Genomic DNA, 16,513 nt, shown 5'->3' with positions numbered 1-16,513 from the left:
GCACAATAAAAATTAATTAATATGTAATACGCTTATTAAAAGGTAAACAATATTCTTACTTTATTTAGACTTAAAAAAAAGAAATGATACAAAAATGTTACTCACTCATTTCCCCATTTTGTAATTTTACTCTAAATTTCTACGTCATTTCTCTTTTAAATAAATTTCCCAAGACCAAGGGGAATGAGCATCACTATTTTATCATTTATTTTCAATTTGCCCAAGATTTTTTCGCCAATTTGCCATGACCACGCTATATAAAGTAACTAAACCTATTTTTGGCGTACATTACTCCTGCGGGAATAGATAAATTTGGTACATGATGTACAGCTCAATTGGTTCACATAATTTTATTTAGTCAAAATCATTGGAATATTTGAATTAGGATGTCAGAAATACAAAACCGCTAATTATTGTTTCTAATGAGTCGCATAATTAATGCGTCATTTTTTTTTATTTTAATTTTTTTTTCTAAAAAGAAATATTAAATTTTAGAAATAAGAATTTATAACGTCAAGTCGTCAACTAACTCAACTTATCTTCCGCCACTTTGGCGATATTCCCATTGTATGATATACAGCTTGTTTATTAAAGAAAACTTCAATTACTTCATTCTAACGAAATCATTTCCTTGTATTATTATTTTTGGGAAAAATCAATTAAAAATAATTATCATGTCCGACCTAACATCATGCTAACTTATTTACAAGGTAGTACTCCTGTTTCCACGTGCACTTTTAATCCCGTTAACGTTTGGTTACTTCAAGAAGCAAATAAACATGGTTGAACAAGAAGGCAACATTCTCAACGAGAAGCATGACACTATCAACTTGATTGTACAATTAAAATGTTGAGAAAGTTTGTTATAAAAATTTGCGGTAGGTGCCATAAAAAAAATAGTGTCGTTTCTTCGACATTCATATTATATGTTTGAAACATCGCAAAAGTATTCCAAGACATTTGTTTCATACCCTTGCATATGCAATGCCCTTGCATAAAGTTCGTTTATCCATAGTGTTTGATAAGTTGATAAGCAATGTGAATTAGGAAAATTAATTTTATATGAGAAATCACAAAGAAACGAGAAATTTATAAAAGAGTTAACGATTAAAAAATAGCAACAAAGAAGTGTGGTCAACAAAAAAATCAAAAACAACATACAAAAATGTGATTAATACAAAATGTTACTAGAAGAAGGAAAAGGAATACAAGGCCTATGATGTGAACAAGGGCAAAAAGGAAATAGAAAACTATTAGTTGTTAAATTAAACCAATAACTTTCAAATTATGTTAGGTTGTATCAATTTGTTATGTACATGATATTGCATTTGTTTTATTACTATAGAAAACAATGAATTCAATCGGTCGAGATTACTAAAGAAATGTTTCACATGTTGGATTAGCATTAGGCATTTAAGTTTATTAATAAGGATTTATAGTTCTGAACACCAAGTTAAAATGTCAGCCAAAAATTATATTGCCAAAATTATCCAATATTAAACAATTACATTACGTAATCAAGCATACTTATTCGATCTTCGATCTCATTTTCTCCGTTTCTAATTTATTCCTATCATGTCAGTTGTAACAGTTTTTGTACAAAGTGAAAACGCGTCTTCTGAAAGACGCTTTGATGTCAGTCTTACAATAAAACAGCTCAAGGTGAATATTCATTCATTCTCATTTAAAAATAATTGTTTCCTTTTCATTATAAAAAGTTGACTTTGAACTTCGCCATTAAGGTGAAACTAGAACCTATTACGGGTATTCCTGCTGATTCACAAGTTTTACAATTATATAATGGCGATACTATGATCACGTCTATAGAAGGGGATAATTATATGATTGGAGACTTTCCGGTGAACAATTTTATGACACTTAAAGTAAGCAGTCGTATTCATTGAATTCTATTATTTTATAACTGATATTATTAGTATTCATCATACGTATATATGTATATTAATTTAATTTAGGTTAATGATGCGAATCCTAATAATAATAAAAACAAATTTACAGATCTATCATCTGTGGAAAAATATGAATTACCCGACGATGAATATGCTAAACGATCAGGTAGATATAATTTGTAAATTACATTAATTTTATCGTATCTATATATTTATTTATTTGTCTAATTTTTTATATAAGACTCGGTGCTTGCATTTAAGCAACGTAATAAATTAGGAAGATTTTCTGATGCTAAATCGTCGACTTCAAATGCTTCTCAGACATTTGAAGAGGAAGCAAAAAACATTAAAGTTGGTGATCGATGTGAAGTTGATTTTGGTGAAGGAAATGAAGAAGGATTAAAAAGACGTGGTATTGTGAAATTTGTTGGTAAGTTTTTTAAAATTCAGTATTTCAATTATCATTTCGTATTAAAATATATTGATTCTTTTTCAAAGGTGAAACTAAATTTAAGCCGGGTTATTGGGTTGGTGTTCAATATGATGAGCCAGTTGGAAAACACGATGGAACGTATGTATTAATGATTCTAACCAATTCTTAAATATATAATTTTTTATACTAATTTGAATTTTATTCAGTGTTCAAGGAGAAAAGTATTTTGAAAGTCCTCCAAAACATGGTGCATTTGTTAGACCAAATAAAGTAAAAGTTGGCGACTATCCTGAAGAAACTTTTGAAGAAGAAATGTAGAAATAAATTGGTTGACATTTATTTATTGTTGAATTTTTTTTATAAACAAGTTATAATATGATACAAATACAACAAAATATTTTAGAAATTATGCGGTTTAATGCATGTGCAATATAATATTACTAATATTAAAGAAATTATTATAAATTATTATCACTTAATTTATGAATTAATTTGATTTCCGGAGATTTTTTTTGTTATAAATATACAAAAAATAAACGAATAATACATTTTAACACTATTTAATCAAAAAATAATAATGAAAAAATTTGATCTAATTTTAGAATTCATAGCTAGTTTAAAAGTTCAGAACTAGATTTCATAGATATTCTAATTCGGAAGGAAGAGTTTTGTCCTAAATTTTGTAATACAATATAAAACAAGCAAATTTGATAATTCTATATAAACAAAATTATATGCGTTCCATAAATAAAAGTAAGTACGTAAAAAAGAAAATATCTATTATTAAAATATTAAAAATGATATTAAAGTTATTTGGAAAAAATATTTGCAAGTAATGATCTTTTAAAATAAGATGAAGTATGTGTAAAAAATTTTTTGGAATTGTGATTAATATATTATGTAAATTAAAATCTTTTGTCAATTCATTGATCCAGCTTCAGGAATGTTCACGCCTTCAAATTCTTTATTACATTTTTTACAGACAGTCTTTTTCTTTGCATATCCACAAAATCTTGGTAAACCCAAACAAAATGCCCAAAATAATGTACCGGACGTGCTAAATGGAAATAAAAGAATAAAATTAGACATTTTTTTAAAAAAAAGAAAGAACCTTAAAAGGAAAGATAATTACTAATGTTGTCTTAATTCATGATTTCCTCCTTTTGGACAAGGACCCAAAGTTGCCGCTATACGACGTTGTTCAATTACTGCCGCATCTATGAACGGAAAGAGTTGATACTCAGGAAAAACATACAATAAGAATCGAATAACAGAATTTAGAAATGTATTTACCTTCTTCATGTGTGTATGTTCCATAAGTTCCAGGATACGTAGACATTGTGAAAGAAGAATTTTTAAATTAAGATTTTTTGGCGACGTATTTTTTACGGAATTTATTAAGCATGTGATCAAATTTTTTCTCACGTTCATGTTGTGTCTCCAATTTGTTCCAATCACATGATCATTATAGAAAACTTTGCGATGAAACTCCCTGGAAAGAATTCTCTTACGAAGCTTATCAAATCATACTATAAGTAAACTTCTGAAGAACAAGCACTCATTAAAGACATTATTAGGTCAAAAGTTATCATTTATATAACTAATTTATCAAATAGTTTAAATACAACCTAAATTCTTAGATACAAATTATTTATCATTACAATTTTCTTTAATTGATAGTTTAAAAAGAAAGAAAGAACAATTGTTTAATAGGGTAACGCGTTAATATAAAAGTTTAAAATGTCACATGTTATTATTTTATTGGTAAAATTTGGCATTAAAAAATTGGTTATACGTGTCTTATAAAATTCAGCTTTTGTGGCGCTGTCTTATAAATACCATAATACTTGACTGTTATCATATCTTTATTATTAAAATGTACTTTTCCTATATTATCATTACTTCTTTCTTGTGTTCAATTATTCTAGCACAAGAACATGAAAGTACTCAAAAACCTAATAAAACTGATTCACTCGCAAATTTCGTTGATGTATTAATTTCTTTTATGGTTCCATTACTTATTTATTTGACCATAGATTACGAATATGATAAGAATGAGGAGGACTTGGATAGCAGGATTGGAAATTTAGTTTATTCATTTATATTTTTCGTACAAATAGGATTACAAGAAGAAATAGCTTTTATGATCATATCAGTTGAAATTCCTTTTTATATCAAAATATTACAACATATTATAAGTTTTATAACTGGAATTGCAATTATTGGACAACTCATTTATCTATTAAGTAAAAAATATAAATTTTTTAATGCTTCACTTAAATCTTTTCAAAAAATTTTCAACTTTCTCTATTACGTGGCTAGTTTCTTATCTATAATAGTACTTTGCTTATTAACGTACAAATTTAAGGAAAATATCACAACGAGCTTTATTATATCATTAATTGTTACTAGTGCTGTTATATATATTTCGATAATAATAATTAACAATATTATGTTTGAGGATTACTATATGTTAAATTTTGAAAAAATTTTGGAGACTGCTGGTTACCTTTTGCTCGTTAGTACATTTTATTTAGCTTCTTTAATTAATTGTTTCATTTTACAAACTTCGGCCATTTTTAATAAGATTTTCTTAAATTTAAGTGCTATATTAGTTACTTCTTGGATTATATATGCTTATAAAGAAGAAAGAAGTAGGGCAGAAGAAAGAAAAAAGCCCGTGATATAATCTTTTCAATTATATTTTTTTTATTATTGGACTTTGCATAGCAATATAATAAATATTTTTTTTGACAATATATAAAATGAAGTAGTTGGAGTAAAATAACCTTATTTTTGGTGTTACCGGCGGTCACACTATTCTTACAAGGAAGATTGAGTCTAAATTTATTAGAAAATATCAGAAATCGTTCAACAATCCATTCGATTACCAATTTTACCAATATAGTTGAAAAAATTTTAAAATAATATCTTACTATTATGACATACTCTCTTTAAATGCTATAGGCATGTCTTAACTAGGAGAGTTTGAACTTTGAAGATACCTTAGAAAGACGTATGCACTATTTTATCATCTTTCAGATTCTACATTGATTTTGATCACTAAGAAGCCAAGGATACTCTGAAGATGCACAAGGCCAAGAAAAATTATGCTCATCATTATTCGGTTTCAAATATTCAGTAATAAACTATTTTTAGTCAATATTAAAGAATGATAATGATGTCCCTATTTCATATTGTTGAATGGTCCATGAAATTTTTTCTCTCCTTCAGCCACAAACTCCTGATTTTTCCTTAATAATGGATATGCGTTTACCTGTTGCCTTATCAGACATTCTTAACGGCTTAACCTCATGAATCGTTTTATCTTTGCATCCAGTCCATTAAAAAAAACCAATCGAAGTTTTATATGATCATAGTTGCATTTTATCATTTTTTTTTTTTTTTGACTGTATCATTTAAAAATTCTATTATTTAGTAAGACGAGTGGCTGTCTTGTTAATAATTGCCAAGGTCAAATTAAAATAGTGATGTTTCTTGATAAAGCTTTAAAGCATGTAGAGATGAACTTATTTTGTTTAAATAAGAGTGACATAACCCTTAGACTTTACAAGGATTTGTCCCGCGATATAAAAAACCCATTCAGACAAAATATTGCTCGAAGACATGTGGTTCACGCGAGAAGAGAACATATTATCTTTAACAAAAAGTCATAACAAATCGATTACTTTAGTTGATTACATGTAATCGATTTCTTAATTGATTTTGTAAATTGATCGATCATTTTAAAAAATCATACTTCCATTTATTTCACCCACACCATCCCACTCACAGACTCACTTTTAGAAAGACATCCAAGAAAAGTTGGAAAACTTTATTATTCTCTTTTTACCAATAATGTTACGCAAGGAGTCATTCAAAACTTAGATCGTGAAAAATCATAGGCGTTTTTATTAATAAAATTGCAAAACAAATTCCTTTCTAAAGATCAATCGAGATCACAAAATATCACGTGCCGGAGATGGATTTGCTGCGCACCCTGTGAAAGATGCTAAACACGAAATTTTATTAATCGTCATCATTCTCATTTGGTTTTTCCGCCACCCTGCTTTTTTTATTTGGATCATGTACTTTTATCACTTAAAATTTGAGTTGTATGTTCCTTCAACGAACGATCAGACTTTAAAATTATACGATTCAATTTCTTTAACAAGTAGAAAAGAAACTTCAGAAAATAATAATTCTTCTCGTTTATATTTCGTTCCTGAAGATATTTTCCAAGAATTACCTTCACACCAATCAACTTCCGATAAAAACAACTTATTTTTACAAAGAGATAATAACTTTAATAAATCGAAAACAAAATCTAAAGCTAGATCAAAGTCTGTAGATCAATCAAAAAATTTTTCACTTAGTGAAATACCTTTGATTCCACCTACTCCTGTATCGAGTGTTCCTGCATCGTCTTCTAATAAAATTATTAGCAGAAGAAAATCTTTCGCTTCCACTTCGTCTTTTCAACCTACGGAAGATTCTACTTTACCTTTGGACAAAACCCACGATTTCCGGTTTGGTAATATTGAAATTGAGTGGTTTGATAATATCGAAGCTAATATGAGTGGAGAGCAACAAAATCAAACTGACGAAACATATGCAAATGTAATCAATAATAGTCAAAATGGAAATGATAATGAGACAAATTCGCCTTCAGAATCATATCTTACGACACCGATTTCAGAGGATATACAATCTTCGTCTACAAAGAAGTCTAAATCTAAGGCGGTAAATCCTCCAGCTGGTAAATTTGTTCCATTAAGGTCTGGAAAAACAAATTTAAGTTATGGTATATTACATTTATATCGTGATCCAAAAGAAATACCTTCTTCTAATGAGGATCGCGAAATTAATAATATAAGTAATCTTGATAATGATGATTTAAAGAGTTCTAAACAACAAGAAAGTAATTCATGGAAGACAGTTAGGGATGAAAAGCATGATAATATTCCTGGTCTTGTTGGAATCAATGAGACAATATTGGCTGTATTGGCTGTACCATCATATACAACAGCTCCGGATTTTCTAGGTTTTGTTGCTCCAGTAAGAAAATATGTGAGCCACCTTAGATTTATAAGGTACGGCGTGTAATATAATTTATCGCAATCAAAAGTAGAGTTGTCTTATATCTTATTTACGGAATTTTTATTATTATTAGAGATTCGGCTCCAAACAAGTTTATAGTTCTAATGAAGTTTCGTCATGCGCGGGCAGCTAGAGATTTTTATAAGCAATTTAATGGTCGTCCGTTTAGTTCCATGGAGGTGGGTTTTCTTTTTTATTAGAGCATCTTTATATGAATTCTTTTTTCTTTTAATTTCGAATAAATTTATTTTATTTTATTTTTATTTACTTAGCCCGAGATATGTCACGTTGTTTACATAAAATCTATAGAATTCAAATCAATATCCACTCCTCCATATGCATTTCCTTTTTTACATGATCCTTTTCTACCATCAAGCGAAGTTGATTCCATATCGTCTACGCAAGGTGTCAAAATTCAGCAAACTACTTCACCGCTACATGAACTTCCAACGTGTCCTGTTTGTCTTGAAAGAATGGATGCTTCCGTTACAGGATTGCTCACAATTTTGTGTCAACACACATTTCACTGTGATTGTTTGAGCAAATGGGGAGATAGTAGGTAAATATTATATAAAATTCTGATTAAATTTTAATTTATTAATCTTTTCATTGTAAAACAAGCTAAATTATAGTTTTTTTTCAAAGTTGTCCTGTTTGTCGATATAGTCAAAAACGTAACTATTACGATACGTCATTGGAGCAAAATGAATGCGGCGTATGCAGAGCAACAGAAAATTTGTGGATATGTTTAGTTTGTGGTAATATCGGATGTGGGCGGTATCAAGAAGCTCATGCTTATCATCATTATAAAGAGACCTTTCATCTATATGCCTTAGAATTAGAAACTCAAAGGGTGTGGGATTATGCTGGTGATGGGTAAGAAATGATAAATTTAAAAATTAGTTCATCCTTTTCATTCGTAATAACTTAATATTTTATTTTATTTTAGTTATGTCCATCGTTTAATACAGAATAAAACAGATGGTAAGTTAGTGGAGTTACCTAGCCCAGATACACAACCTCAATTGCAACAACCGCGAAATGATCAGGTTAATCAGGTAAATATCAATACAATTTCATTCTTTTTACAAAATGATTTTTAAATTAACATATTATTATTTTCTTTTAGGATAAACTTGACGCCATTGGATTAGAATATAGTTATCTTTTATCGACACAACTTTCGTCACAACGAACGTATTATGAAGAGAAACTTGATTCTGTAACATTGCAATTATCAAAATTGACCAACCAATATCAACAATTAGCAGATGAAGTTTCTACTTTGAAACGAGATAAAGATGAAATTCGAAGAGAAAAGGAAATATTGGAAAAGGATAAAATTCCATCACTAATTAAAGAGAAAAAATCTGTTGAAAAGAAAGTTGAGAAATTTACTGAAAAATCCGAAAAACTAGAAAGGGAATTGAGAGATGAAAAAGAGGTAAGATAACGATTTTTTTGTTTATGGTACTATATTTATTATATAAAATATCAAAATAATAAATTTACTATTTGTTAGATGACCAAATCTCTATTAACAAAACAAGTATACATACAAACACAACTTGATAATAGAGATTCTAAAATCAAAGATCTCGAAGAACAAATAAGAGATTTGATGTTCTTTTTTCAAGCGCAAGAAAATCCTGAAATAGCTGGTGGTGATGTAATCGTATCAGGAAGCAGTAATACAGGAAGTGGCAAAAAGAAAAGGGGGAAAAAATGAGAAAAATTTCATTATTATTTATTTATTAATAAAAATCGATAAAAATCGACAAAAATCGATTGGTTCATTAATATTAGCCCAAGTTTGGGCATTTTTGTTTTATTATTAAAAAAAAAAATATTATTATTTGTAAAGTGCAATAATTAAAATATAAGAATGTCAATAATCTCGATTATAATATATGGTTTCTATAATAATAATTTTTGACAAACATAATCTAATAATAAATTAAGAAGAACTATAAAAATTATTGCATTTTTTTTTTCTACAAGAGATATCTGAACGTTACAGATAAGCCCCCTCCCTTTATTAAAATTAATCATCTTTTTCACCAGATTTTGAAGCTTTAGCAGCTTTCTTAATAGCTGCCTTATCAGTTTGTGGTTGCTGAGAATCAGATAATTGACCAAAAGGAGAAGCTTCCTTGAATGGTCTTTTCAAATCGCCCTCAGCTGGTTTACCAAGCAAATGAATTTGTACGATTTTATTATAATACAAATTCTTTAATGGAATAATACTTTGAATAAACAAAGGTTGTGTAAAATTCCAATAAAAATGCAAAACCAACATAATGACAACTCCTATCAAGGTTTGTTTAAGTAATTCTTGAACTTTTGAAAGATCATAGTCTCTGTTACTTGTTTCTACAAGCTTTGGTTGCTCATTAGTAAACGGTTTTGCTGGTTCAACATATTTGAGAGCGGTTAGATCTAATAAACGATAAGTATATAAGTTAAAATGTGAGATCAAACATGAAAATCATTATAAATAAAAAAAAAACTTGCCATTCTTTCCCTTTATCTTAATTGCTGCAAAATAACAGGCCGATAGTATGATAGTTTGAGAAACAAGATAACCAATACGAACGTATATTAATACTTCCGGATTATCTAAATCTAATCTGCGAGCCACTTGAACTATTCCAAGGACTAGTAACAAATTTGATACCTGTACATAAACGAGCGACGATAAAAAAAAACAAAGACAAAAAATATTTATAAATACTCTTTACTATTCAATTGTGTTAGGTAAATCTGAAAAATTACAATTATACCTGAGGATTCATAATTTATTTTCAGATTTGATTTCGAAGGGAAATAAGAATAAGCGTAAATAAAACTGTGCTTGAAAAGAAAAGCGTAGTTTTCATATGATTACCAGTACGTTTTATAATAAAATAATATAAATTAGGGTTTAGTATTGAACTGATGAGGCTATGACGTTCCATAACTTATAATCCTAAAATTGTAAGTGTCGTGCAACCGAGTTTATCATTAAAAAGTAAGATATTAAACTTTAAGCTTGTAAACAAACTTTTGCGATTAGAAAATTCCCTGATTCAAAAGAACAAACATCGTTAGCACCTGTGTTTGTTGGGATCTAAAAAGTCCTTCATTTTATCCCTTTTCGTTAAAGTGATGCTAATATTTTCTCAATATTTCTCGAACAATTTTTAATTTTGCATCACGAACAAAAACTATTAACGATTTATTTATTAATTTAAATTTACAATGGCACAAACTTTCGGTCAGCCGCAACAACAAGTACAACAACAATCTCAAACTCCAGAGTATACCTTACCGGGGGTACTGCATTTTCTTCAATCGGAATGGAGGCGTTATGAGCGAGATAGGAATGAATGGGAGATTGAACGCGCGGAAATGAAGGTAAGCCTTTAATAAGCTCAGAAAGAAATTTAATATATTACTTCAAATATTATGCCAAAAATTATTTATGTTACGTTCTAAAAGTTTAAATTCGGAATTCGATAAAGTTATCAGTTAATATATGAAAAAAATTCATTTAATATTTTGTTACATGCTCTAGGCTCGTATCGCATTATTGGAAGGCGAGCGTCGAGGGATTGAGAACATGAAAACAGATCTAATGAGACGTGTGAAAATGCTAGAATTTGCTTTGATACAAGAAAGGTATTGTGTCAATTTCATTTCCTTTATTTTGTTAAATATATATATATATTTTTTTTTCAAAATTTATTTATTATTATTATTTTAAATATAGGAGTAGATATTTGGCCAATGTACCCCCAACACAATTTCCAACGAAAGAATCATCCAATGTATCAACACCTGCAAATGAAGAAGGACGTAAGTTGCGAATTTGAAAATTTTCGTAAGTTTTCTTATTTGTTCCTTTTAAACCTTATTTTTTTCAGGCGCAAATTAAATCGAATCAATTTACTTTATTTTGTTACTTATTTTCTTTGGCCATTAGCTGAATCGTCTAATACACAATCCCTTAAAAGTATGTCATCAACTTTGAATACAGTGTCTTCTCAATACAAAAATTTAGCATCAAATAGAGATCCTAAATATCGCACAAAAAGTCGGGAGATTCTTAAAGCGTACGCAGCAAATCATATTTTTTTCATTATCTTATAAATATTATCATTATTACGAATAATTTTAACAAGAATTAATTAATATTCACATTACAGATGTTTACAAGAAATCGATTACCTTACAAACGTTGTGACTAATACTTCGTCCGCTAGTAATCGAGTTACAACCTATCCAACAGGTTTGGATGGAATTCCAATTCCAAATGGTTTGGATGGAAGTAATAATGCGACACGAAAACTACATAGAAATAGTGCAATATTTGTTGGAGGAAATACAAATGCATATAATAGAATGACCAAAAGACCCGGCAATTTTTCCATTAGACCTTCCAGACCAGCACCTACATCACCCGCCATGGTTTCACCAATATTACCAACTAATTCTTCAAGTCCGCCATTAGATTGTTCAATAAATGAACATTCAGATTCTACGTCTACAGAACAAGAAGGTGGATCCTTCTTCCCTCATTCAGGAAGTGAATCATTTAAAAACGGCGATAAACTTTCCAATGGCGAACAATCGTCTCCAATCTCGCCAGAATTTGAAGGAAATCCGATAGCTAATATGTCTTCGGATATTCAATCATTAAATAATTGCGTTGTTGAATCGGCCACTACTAATTGTGAAAAAGAAAGTGAATTTTTATCAAATAATGATAATTATAATACACAAAATAAAACAAAAAATGAAAGAGAATGGAAGACTCATAATCAAGTTAAAAATAAAAATAAATTGAAGAGTCCAGATGAAACAAAAGAAGAAGAACAACAATTGGTATGTTTTATTTTCAAAAATTATAATGCACACCATATTAATGATATAAATTTTATTATGGAAATAGACTAAAGATGTACAGAAAAAGTTTGGCCTATCGGATGTAAACGTGACAAAATTGATGAAAAACGCAAATAAACGAAAAAGTTCAGAAATTTTGGGTTTGTTTTCAATTTATTAAATTTTAAATTTTAAATATTATAACTTTGGTTTTAACTTTCGAATTTTTGTTTTAGAAATTAATAATTCCGATCCACAGCTAGATGAACTTAGTTTTAATGTTGAAGAAGAAGAAAATATTCAAAAATCTGAGGTATTTGGAAAAAAGTTTTTCTTTAATAAAAACACATATTTACTGTCACGTGATATATAACAGACCGATAAAACACAGGAAAATGATACAGATCGTAAAATGTGGAGACAGAGATTTACTTTGAGAAGGTGAAATATCTTAATATAAAACTGCTTAACTTCATAGTTAAATATTTACTAAAGTCCTTTTTTGTACATAGTCACCTTGACACCGTTAGATCTCTCTCATGGCATCAAACAGAACTTATGTTTTTATCTGGTTCTGAAGATGGTACTGTAAAATTATGGGACTTGAAAGGCCCACTATCTCACAAGTACGATATTAATATAATTTTTGATATTTGTCAATAAAAAGAAAATTAAATTAACAAAAAACTTTATAAAAACTAAGACCGACATCCATTCCTGATATTGAACCATGTATTACTTATCGAGGACATACGGCAGCAGTTAATTCTGTTGTAATGGCCTCGGAGCAAAAAAGATGTTATTCGGCTAGTATGGATGCCACAATTCGTGTATGGAATTTACCTTCGTCTAAACGCGATACTTATGGACCTGTCGGTAAATATTATTCTCGGAATAATTTTTTTTCATTCGAACATCTTTATCAATATTTTCGGAAGAATTAATTATTATATTGTTCAGACCCTTCGCTGAATCTAACTACCTACATTGGTCATACGGATGCTATTTGGGATTTAAGATTGTTCCCTATGCGTAATCAAAATACTCAATTACTAGCATCTGCATCTGCTGACGGCAAAGTCAAAATTTGGGATACAGAGGCTGGAGGATCACCTTTGAAATGCTCTTGGGGTTATTATGGTATTAATAATGAAGGATCTGTTAATGGGGAAGGTATGTTTCGAATTTTTTTCAAAAGAAATTTTCAACTGAATTTCTTAATTTAAATATTATTATGTTAATCATGTTAATTGCTTTATAGATCGTCCCCCTATACCAACATCGATAGATTTTGTACACAGTGATTTAAAGAAAATTGCAGTATCGTACCAAAATTCAATCATAAAATTATTTGACATTGAAAGTGAGCAAAGCGTTTTAACTTTTGAGAGTGATTCGACGTACGATAATACGCCTGCAACACAGATCAATCGTATAATCGTTCACCCTACGATGTCTTTAATATTCTCAGCACATGAGGATAAGTATATTAGGTTTTTTGACATTAATAGCGGTAATTATTATTGACAATTTATAAACTGTTTTGTTTATTGTTCAGAACTCACTTTTTTTGATTCTTTTTTAGGTAAATGTACTTTTTCGATGCTTGCACATTTGGATTCAATTACATCACTTGATATCGATCCGTCGGGAATGATTTTGTTGTCAGGAGGTGAGATTAGATAAATATTGGAATTATTTATATTAAATATTTATAAGTATTCATTCCTGTATTCTTTAACAGGACATGATAGTTCTATCCGTCTGTGGGACATCATGTCGACTCGACAATGCATTCAAGAATTTGTATCACATCGACGTAAATCAGACGAAGGAGTGTTATCTGTTCAATATCATCCTTCTTTACCTTGGATAGCAAGTGGTGGAGCTGATTCAGTAGTGAAGATTTATTGCTAACAGTTGTTTGATATCATATTACAAATATTGATTTGTCTTATGATTTGATTATGAGATATTTTGATTAATATTGTTCATTTTAATGTAAATGACAAAATTTGTGTACTGTTGCATTTCACCATTTTCATCAAAGAAATAGGAATTATGAAATTTAGTAGCAATTCCATTTCTTTCTTTTCATATAACCGAAGGACTATTAGCACTTTTTCACACATTCAACAATATTTTGTATTTTCTATATATTACTGTTTTATTTCTCTTTTTGACATTTTTTGACACTTAATAACAGGTTCGTTAAAATAATTTGATGGATTCCTTGTTTATTCATTTATTTTATTTTCTCCTTAATATATACAGTTATGTCTTGTAAGAAAAACTTTTTTTGTATTTTCAATTTAGTTAACTTTATATTGTTTCACATATCATAGTACATATTTTTTAAAAAAATTTTTTTTATAAAACTTTTAAAATGGGTTAATTTATTTAAAAGATCAAAGATCGAAATTTTTGAGAAGTTAGTAGCCTGGAATTTTTCCGTTCGTGGTCGGGTGTTAAAGATGATATAGGAAATTTTAAATTAAGTAGAGTTAATTATCCAAGTAACGCGATTTATTGTTCTAATTCAAATTTTGACGTGGAGAAATAAATTGTCGAAACCATCTTAAATACCCAAAATCCGTTATAAATGTTATGAATAAAAAGACGTTGATTGTCTATATGCCTCGTGATTGCTAAAATCAAGTCACTGTCGTATTTAATCACATAATTGGAACATTTTATCTGTTTATGAATCCTCTTTATGTACAAATGAAAGTTATTAAATGTGTAATACAAATTTTCATCATTTATCAAGTATAGAAGAAAATTTGTTCAACTCCTTTCGATATAACTTAATCTTGTTTTTAACTTCTTTCTTCTTTTCAGTCGTCATCTCTTGAATTTGTGACGGTGATTCTATAATCTTACCATCTTCTAAAGGAATCACCAAAGATTTTGTGGTTTTACACAATCCTCCGCCTCCCATAATAAACGGATTATCTTTACTTTCATTCTTTGATATTGGAAACGGATTAAAAATAGGAGTTCCCCGCAATGAGATAATACGCTCGCCAGGTTCTGGATATCGTAAGCGTGAAACTTCATTATCTGTTTCAAGGACGCCTGTTAAATTATGTTATTATATCAGCGAATTGGATTAAAAACTGTATTCTTACCATATGAGTTTTTACTCTTTACAATTTTATTCTCGATTAATTCTTTCTTCGATACAATTGGCCGGATAATATCACGTTCTATTTTATAGATAAATATGTATTTAAGATTACTTCAAGAGCTGCTATTAGAATATCAACTTCTTTCACCTGTTCGTTTCTTTAACAGGCCTCCGCTCTCAGATTGTTCACCAGTTTTCTTAATCAGATAACGCGAATTCAATGTTCTATAAATATTTATCAATAAGAAAACATTTATAATTTACCTTTTCTTTAAAACAAAAAAAAAAAATCAACATTTAATTACCGTTTACTGGTCGATTTTATGACGGGTGTTATCTGCGCATTATGTGCTGTTTTCTGTTTCCTAAAGTATTCTGCTGGGTCGGCATGGTATAAATTTATAAACTCATCTAAAGGCAATCGCCTAATTTCTATTGGAATACTATTAATCTCTTGTTCACAACTAGCCATAATTTCTTTAGCAAGTTTTTCAGCCTGCTGTCTGAGTTTTTGAATACGCGCTTTCGCTATGAAAAAAAGTGACGGTAAATAAAAATATGAATTTAAATTAATTATTAATATTTAAAGAATAATGTTATTGGTACAAACTTTCTCTCTTTAAATTGTTAATTAGCATTTGTCTTTCCTCCACGGTTATACTTGAATTTTCAAAATCTATGCCTAATTCTTGCCACCCTTCTATTTCTTCATTATCGGAAAACATAACTTTTTTAAATAAGAAAAAAATTAATAAACGCGTCATTCGACCGTGTTTTATTAGTGTACTATATATACATGCAAGATTACCTGAAAAAATTCCGGTATTAAATCATCACAATAACATAAAGCCGAACTCCCCCAGCTACACCATCAAAAAAAGCTCGGGTTTGGCCCGCATTACGGCGTTATGCACTAACACGTGAAAATAAACAGTGACGAATAATGGCGTAATGGCGTGACGAATAATTTTTTACTTAAACTAAGTCCCTCAGATATATATAAACAGTGAAACTCGGCCGGTGTGACGAATATTTTCACGGTCACGTGCCCGAGCTTTTTGCTGGGCTCACTTCGGT

General features: G+C 29.3%; 7 protein-coding genes across 7 annotated transcripts; 4 read left to right on the top strand and 3 right to left on the bottom strand.

Annotated features, from left to right (window-relative positions):
• Positions 1-1,561: 1,561 nt before the first annotated feature.
• OCT59_004172 (uncharacterized protein) lies at positions 1,562-2,907 on the top strand. The gene is made up of 6 exons (XM_025320287.2): positions 1,562-1,662; positions 1,743-1,883; positions 1,974-2,073; positions 2,149-2,337; positions 2,406-2,478; positions 2,547-2,907. The coding sequence occupies exons 1-6, from the start codon at positions 1,576-1,578 to the stop codon at positions 2,656-2,658; spliced, it is 702 nt and encodes a 233-aa protein (XP_025171734.1). The 5' UTR covers positions 1,562-1,575; the 3' UTR covers positions 2,659-2,907.
• Positions 2,656-3,702, bottom strand: OCT59_004171 (uncharacterized protein). The gene is made up of 3 exons (XM_066148116.1): positions 3,634-3,702; positions 3,473-3,557; positions 2,656-3,397 (listed from the first exon to the last, which is right to left on the bottom strand). The coding sequence occupies exons 1-3, from the start codon at positions 3,677-3,679 to the stop codon at positions 3,259-3,261; spliced, it is 270 nt and encodes an 89-aa protein (XP_065996747.1). The 5' UTR covers positions 3,680-3,702; the 3' UTR covers positions 2,656-3,258.
• Positions 3,703-4,211: 509 nt separating this feature from the next.
• OCT59_004170 (uncharacterized protein) lies at positions 4,212-5,105 on the top strand. The gene has a single exon (XM_025320286.2). It carries the CDS (start codon positions 4,217-4,219, stop codon positions 5,027-5,029), a length of 813 nt encoding a protein of 270 aa, XP_025171733.2. The 5' UTR covers positions 4,212-4,216; the 3' UTR covers positions 5,030-5,105.
• Positions 5,106-6,400: 1,295 nt separating this feature from the next.
• On the top strand, positions 6,401-9,276 carry OCT59_004169 (uncharacterized protein). The gene is made up of 7 exons (XM_025320285.2): positions 6,401-7,433; positions 7,514-7,619; positions 7,713-7,999; positions 8,086-8,316; positions 8,390-8,498; positions 8,570-8,884; positions 8,963-9,276. Exons 1-7 carry the CDS (start codon positions 6,427-6,429, stop codon positions 9,167-9,169), a joined length of 2,262 nt encoding a protein of 753 aa, XP_025171732.1. The 5' UTR covers positions 6,401-6,426; the 3' UTR covers positions 9,170-9,276.
• Positions 9,227-10,319, bottom strand: OCT59_004168 (uncharacterized protein). The gene is made up of 3 exons (XM_025320284.2): positions 10,224-10,319; positions 9,955-10,117; positions 9,227-9,879 (listed from the first exon to the last, which is right to left on the bottom strand). The coding sequence occupies exons 1-3, from the start codon at positions 10,233-10,235 to the stop codon at positions 9,485-9,487; spliced, it is 570 nt and encodes a 189-aa protein (XP_025171731.1). The 5' UTR covers positions 10,236-10,319; the 3' UTR covers positions 9,227-9,484.
• A 156-nt stretch (positions 10,320-10,475) lies between these two features.
• OCT59_004167 (uncharacterized protein) lies at positions 10,476-14,716 on the top strand. Its single transcript, XM_025320283.2, has 14 exons — positions 10,476-10,836; positions 10,997-11,100; positions 11,192-11,277; positions 11,405-11,534; positions 11,628-12,306; positions 12,374-12,467; positions 12,543-12,619; positions 12,683-12,747; positions 12,819-12,932; positions 13,010-13,182; positions 13,267-13,479; positions 13,568-13,819; positions 13,892-13,978; positions 14,051-14,716. The coding sequence occupies exons 1-14, from the start codon at positions 10,681-10,683 to the stop codon at positions 14,221-14,223; spliced, it is 2,403 nt and encodes an 800-aa protein (XP_025171730.1). The 5' UTR covers positions 10,476-10,680; the 3' UTR covers positions 14,224-14,716.
• OCT59_004166 (uncharacterized protein) lies at positions 14,525-16,235 on the bottom strand. Its single transcript, XM_066148115.1, has 5 exons — positions 16,047-16,235; positions 15,742-15,964; positions 15,585-15,661; positions 15,438-15,515; positions 14,525-15,369 (listed from the first exon to the last, which is right to left on the bottom strand). The coding sequence occupies exons 1-5, from the start codon at positions 16,198-16,200 to the stop codon at positions 15,065-15,067; spliced, it is 837 nt and encodes a 278-aa protein (XP_065996746.1). The 5' UTR covers positions 16,201-16,235; the 3' UTR covers positions 14,525-15,064.
• Positions 16,236-16,513: the final 278 nt, after the last annotated feature.

Source organism: Rhizophagus irregularis, chromosome 12 (assembly GCF_026210795.1).
Source record: "Rhizophagus irregularis chromosome 12, complete sequence".
Lineage (NCBI taxonomy): Eukaryota > Fungi > Glomeromycota > Glomeromycetes > Glomerales > Glomeraceae > Rhizophagus > Rhizophagus irregularis.
Note: the sequence above shows the minus strand (reverse complement) of the source record. Positions and strands in the feature narration are given on the sequence as shown.